Source organism: Rhinatrema bivittatum, chromosome 3 (genome assembly GCF_901001135.1).
Source record: "Rhinatrema bivittatum chromosome 3, aRhiBiv1.1, whole genome shotgun sequence".
Lineage (NCBI taxonomy): Eukaryota > Metazoa > Chordata > Amphibia > Gymnophiona > Rhinatrematidae > Rhinatrema > Rhinatrema bivittatum.
This window is the reverse complement of record NC_042617.1, coordinates 9292658-9298346: the sequence shown is the minus strand read 5'-3', so window position 1 is coordinate 9298346 and position 5689 is coordinate 9292658. Positions and strand designations below refer to the sequence as shown.

Sequence of the window (5689 nt, the reverse complement as noted above, 5' to 3'; positions counted from 1 at the left end):
CTGCCCTCCCCCATGACATCCAAGCAGCTACCAAGCCATGCAAGGCTGTCACCCAGGCATCTGGCTTCCTAGGTCTCTGTGTCCTTGCTGGACAATCGCCAGCCACCAGCAACTTGCCAGCGCCAGCCTGGTTTATTTCTGGGGAGCTGTAGCCTGCCTGGTGCCAACCTGGCTAACCCATGGCCTCCCAGATTGCCAGGTTGTGCTTCCTGTCTCCACCCTCAGCGTGGAAGGCTGCTTGACCCACCCGTCCCCTGTGGTGCTGGCGGCAGTGATGGGGGGGCTCTCCTCGTCACATGTCACAGCCGCTGGGATCGAGGCCGGCTCTGAACACGTCCGCTCACCTCCCTACCAGAGCAGGGACTTTGCCTCTGCTCCCGAGGCTCCCAATCCTCCTTCTCTGAGGGTAGATAAGGAACATTAAACCCATCTGCTGTGCCTGCCCTCACGCCTGCTGCCACTAGGCATCCTCCGGGCTTAGCCCAGGCTGGTTTAGTTTCTGATCACAACCCAAGCACACAGCAGGTGTCCTTTACTCTGTACATGTTACCTTCAAGATAATGCAGTTCTCCTTTAATACTGATTCTCCCTTACACAACTCACAACTGCAGCTGGAGCCGGCACTGCCCCCGTGTATCTACCCCTAATTACTAAACATTCCCTCCAGACCCAGCCTCAGCGACCACCACCTACCACCTGGTACCTTCCAGACCCAGCCTCAGCGACCACCACCTACCACCCGGTACCTTCCAGACCCAGCCTCAGCGATGACCACCTACCACCTGGTATCTTCCAGACCCAACCTCAGCGACGACCACCTACCACCTGGTACCTTCCAGACCCAGCCTCAGCGACCACCACCTACCACCTGGTACCTTCCAGACCCAGCCTCAGCGACGCCCACCTACCACCTGGTACCTTCCAGACCCAGCCTCAGCGACCACCACCTACCACCCGGTACCTTCCAGACCAAGCCTCTGAGATGACCACCTACCACCTGGTACCTTCCAGATCCAGCGATGACCTCCTACCACCCTGTACCTTCCAGACCCAGCCTCAGCGACGACCTCCTACCACCCGGTACCTTCCAGACCCAGCCTCAGCGACGACCACCTACCACCCGGTACCTTCCAGACCCAGCCTCAGCGACGACCACCTACCACCTGGTACCTTCCAGACCCAGCCTCAGCGACCACCACCTACCACCCGGTACCTTCCAGACCCAGCCTCAGCGACCACCACCTACCACCCGGTACCTTCCAGACCCAGCCTCAGCGATGACCTCCTACCACCCGGTACCTTCCAGACCCAGCCTCAGCGACGACCACCTACCACCCGGTACCTTCCAGACCCAGCCTCAGCGACGACCACCTACCACCCGGTACCTTCCAGACCCAGCCTCAGCGACGACCACCTACCACCCGGTACCTTCCAGACCCAGCCTCAGCGACGACCACCTACCACCCGGTACCTTCCAGACCCAGCCTCAGCGACCACCACCTACCACCCGGTACCTTCCAGACCCAGCCTCAGCGACCACCACCTACCACCCGGTACCTTCCAGACCCAGCCTCAGCGACGACCACCTACCACCTGGTACCTTCCAGACCCAGCCTCAGCGACCACCACCTACCACCTGGTACCTTCCAGACCCAGCCTCAGCGATCATCTCCTACCACCCGGTACCTTCCAGACCCAGCCTCAGCGACGACCACCTACCACCTGGTACCTTCCAGACCCAGCCTCAGCGACGACCACCTACCACCCGGTACCTTCCAGACCCAGCCTCAGCGACGACCACCTACCACCTGGTACCTTCCAGACCCAGCCTCAGCGATGACCACCTACCACCTGGTACCTTCCAGACCAAGCCTCAGCGATGACCTCCTACCACCCGGTACCTTCCAGACCCAGCCTCAGCGACGACCACCTACCACCTGGTACCTTCCAGACCCAGCCTCAGCGACCACCACCTACCACCCGGTACCTTCCAGACCCAGCCTCAGTGACGACCACCTACCACCTGGTACCTTCCAGACCCAGCCTCAGCGATGACCACCTACCACCTGGTACCTTCCAGACCAAGCCTCTGAGATGACCACCTACCACCTGGTACCTTCCAGATCCAGCGATGACCTCCTACCACCCTGTACCTTCCAGACCCAGCCTCAGCGATCATCTCCTACTACCCGGTACCTTCCAGACCCAGCCTCAGCGACAACCACCTACCACCTGGTACCTTCCAGACCCAGCCTCAGCGACGACCACCTACCACCCGGTACCTTCCAGATCCAGCGATGACCTCCTACCACCCTGTACCTTCCAGACCCAGCCTCAGCGATCATTTCCTACCACCCGGTACCTTCCAGACCCAGCCTCAGCAACGACCTCCTACTACCTGGTGCCTTCCAGACCCAGCGACGACCTCCTACCACCCGGTACCTTCCAGACCCAGCCTCAGCGACGACCTCCTACCACCCGGTACCTTCCAGACCCAGCCTCAGCGATGACCACCGACCACCTACCACCCGGTACCTTCCAGACCCAGCCTCAGTGACGACCACCTACCACCCGGTACCTTCCAGACCCAGCCTCAGTGACGACCACCTACCACCCGGTACCTTCCAGACCCAACCTCAGTGACCATCTCCTACCACCCGGTACCTTCCAGACCCAGCCTCAGCGACGCCCACCTACCACCCGGTACCTTCCAGACCCAGCCTCAGCGATGACCACCTACCACCCGGTACCTTCCAGACCCAGCCTCAGCGACGACCACCTACCACCCGGTACCTTCCAGACCCAGCCTCAGTGACGACCACCTACCACCCGGTACCTTCCAGACCCAGCCTCAGTGACCATCTCCTACCACCCGGTACCTTCCAGACCCAGCCTCAGCGGCGACCACCTACCACCCGGTACCTTCCAGACCCTGCTTCAGCGACCACCACCTACCACCCGGTACCTTCCAGACCCAGCCTCAGCGACGACCACCTACCACCCGGTACCTTCCAGACCCAGCTTCAGCGACCACCACCTACCACCCGGTACCTTCCAGACCCAGCCTCAGCGACGACCACCTACCACCTGGTACCTTCCAGACCCAGCGATGACCACCTACCACCCGGTACCTTCCAGACCCAGCCTCAGCGACGACCTCCTACCACCTGGTGCCTTCCAGACCCAGCGATGACCACCTACCACCTGGAACCTTCCAGACCCAGCCTCAGCGATGACCACCTACCACCTGGAACCTTCCAGACCCAACGATGACCACCTACCACCCGGTACCTTCCAGACCCAGCCTCAGTGACCATCTCCTACCACCCTGTACCTTCCAGACCCAGCCTCAGTGACGACCACCTACCACCCTGTACCTTCCAGACCCAGCCTCAGTGACCATCTCCTACCACCTGGTACCTTCCAGACCCAGCCTCAGCGACCACCACCTACCACCTGGTACCTTCCAGACCCAGCCTCAGCGACGACCTCCTACCACCTGGTACCTTCCAGACCCAGCCTCAGTGACCATCTCCTACCACCCGGTACCTTCCAGACCCAGCCTCAGCGACCACCACCTATCACCTGGTACCTTCCAGACCCAGCCTCAGCGACGACCACCTACCACCTGGTACCTTCCAGACCCAGCCTCAGTGACCATCTCCTACCACCTGGTACCTTCCAGACCCAGCCTCAGCGACCACCACCTACCACCTGGTACCTTCCAGACCCAGCCTCAGCGACGACCACCTATCACCCATTAGTGTCCACCTGCTCTATGGGAAGGTGATATCTCATGGCATGGTCCCTTTCAACCAGTTCAGCCCGTGTGCCGACAGTTCCTCTGTAATACCAATGCACCACCTCCATCTCTGACTCTCTCCCTCCCATAGGTCAGACGATTCCCTTCTGCTTTTCTGTTACTCCTAAAGCAGTTGCACAAGCCATGAGCTGAGATTGCCCATCCCCTCCACACCAGAGGCTGGCACCGTGAACTCGCTGGGTATCCCAGTCCCTCCAGACCAGAGGCTGGCACCGTGAACTCGCTGGGTATCCCAGTCCCTCCAGACCAGAGGCTGGCACCGTGAACTCGCTGGGTATCCCAGTCCCTCCACACCAGAGGCTGGCACCGTAAACTCGCTGGGTATCCCAGTCCCTCCACACCAGAGGCTGGCACCATGAACTCGCTGGGTATCCCAGTCCTGGCTCGCCTCTCTGCTTTACTCAGGCAGTGGAGAAGCTGCCAGGATGGCCCAGGAGCAGAGGCGTAGGAAGAGCTGCACGGAAGAGGAAGCAACTTTCAGAGTCTGGCAGGGCCTGGTGCCCTCCTCAGTACGAATAGCGGGGCCAGGACCTCCTCCAGGCCAGCAGCCACAGTCCCTCCAACCCCCGGGCACTAAGTGGGGAGGGGGAGGGCACCAGACTCAATAATCCCGGCAAGCGGCAAGCACCCCCCCATGCAGCTGCCCGAGCAACAGGAGCCCTCCCCAGCCCCTGCAAGTATCAAGGACGAGGGTTAGGGCTGGGGGAGCTCAGGGAGGGGCTCCACTGGCCTCAATATCCCTCCTCCCCTACAACAGAAGCCCCCAACCCCGTCCTCTTGTTTTGGCGGGAGGGTAGCAGGAAGGAGAGGTTGCAGGGTAGGGGATGGGAGAGCAGCACAGAAAGGAAAAGGGGAGCCCTGGGACCCCCAGAAGTGCAGAGGGAGATAGAGAGCCCCCGGGATCAGCAGGGAGTGCAGAGGGAGTCAGGGAGCCCCCGGGATCAGCAGGAAGAGGGGGCCTGGGACCCCAGAAGTGCAGAGGGGGTCAAGGAGCCCCCGGGATCAGCAGGGAGTGCAGAGGGGGTCAGGGAGTCCCCGGGATCAGCAGGGAGTGCCGAGGGGGTCAGGGAGCCCCCGGGATCAGCAGGGAGTGCAGAGGGGGTCAGGGAGCCCCCGGGATCAGCAGGGAGTGCAGAGGGGGTCAGGGAGCTCCCGGGCCTGGGACCCCTCGACGCGCAGAGGGCCGTGGCTCGCACTCACCTCTCGGTGGCTCTCTCCGGGCTGTCTCTCTCCCTGCTGCCAGCAGAAGGTGGGGTCTGGCAGGATGTGTGCGGCTGAGCGCGGGGGGATGGGCGAGCGGCTTAAAGGCGCAGGCACCGCTCTCTGCTGCAGGGGAACCGGCTCGGCCGGTTCTCTTCCTCCTAACTGCTCTCCCGTTTCCTGTCCTTGCACTCCCTGCGAGTCCCGGGAGAGAGGGCTCCCCCCCCCCCCCTGCCAGCTGCAGAGGCTCCCACCGCTGCACTTTCCCCAGGCTCTGCAGTGGGCAGATGTTCACCTCTGGGCTCCGCCGAGGATGGTGCACTGCAGGCTTTCCCGGCCCAAAGTCACAGGACCCACATTCATCACAATGCTGTGTGGTCAGGTGAGCTAAGGAAGCACCCAAAGCCCCCCCAGTCTCCTGGGCAGAGACCCCCACAGGCAGGCGTCAACATGGACCCGCTCCCTCTATCTGCACGTGCGGAAGGGAGAGGTGTCAGGGTGGGGCTATGGCTGCTCCCAGCACCTCCAGTGCTCCCAGCACGCGCTCCCTGCCTCCCGCAGCCTGGGGATAGAGAGGGGCCCTGCATGCCGCCCCCTGATCACCACACTGCCTGCTCGCACGGGCTCTCAGAAAGCAGCCTCCGCCATGTTTAAGAGCCCCTGCTG

At 62.2% G+C, this 5689-nt stretch overlaps 1 protein-coding gene across 1 annotated transcript; it reads left to right on the top strand.

The window, feature by feature from the left end:
- Positions 1–1019: 1019 nt before the first annotated feature.
- Positions 1020–1883, top strand: LOC115088469 (extensin-like). The gene has a single exon (XM_029596741.1). It carries the CDS (start codon positions 1020–1022, stop codon positions 1881–1883), a length of 864 nt encoding a protein of 287 aa, XP_029452601.1.
- Positions 1884–5689: the final 3806 nt, after the last annotated feature.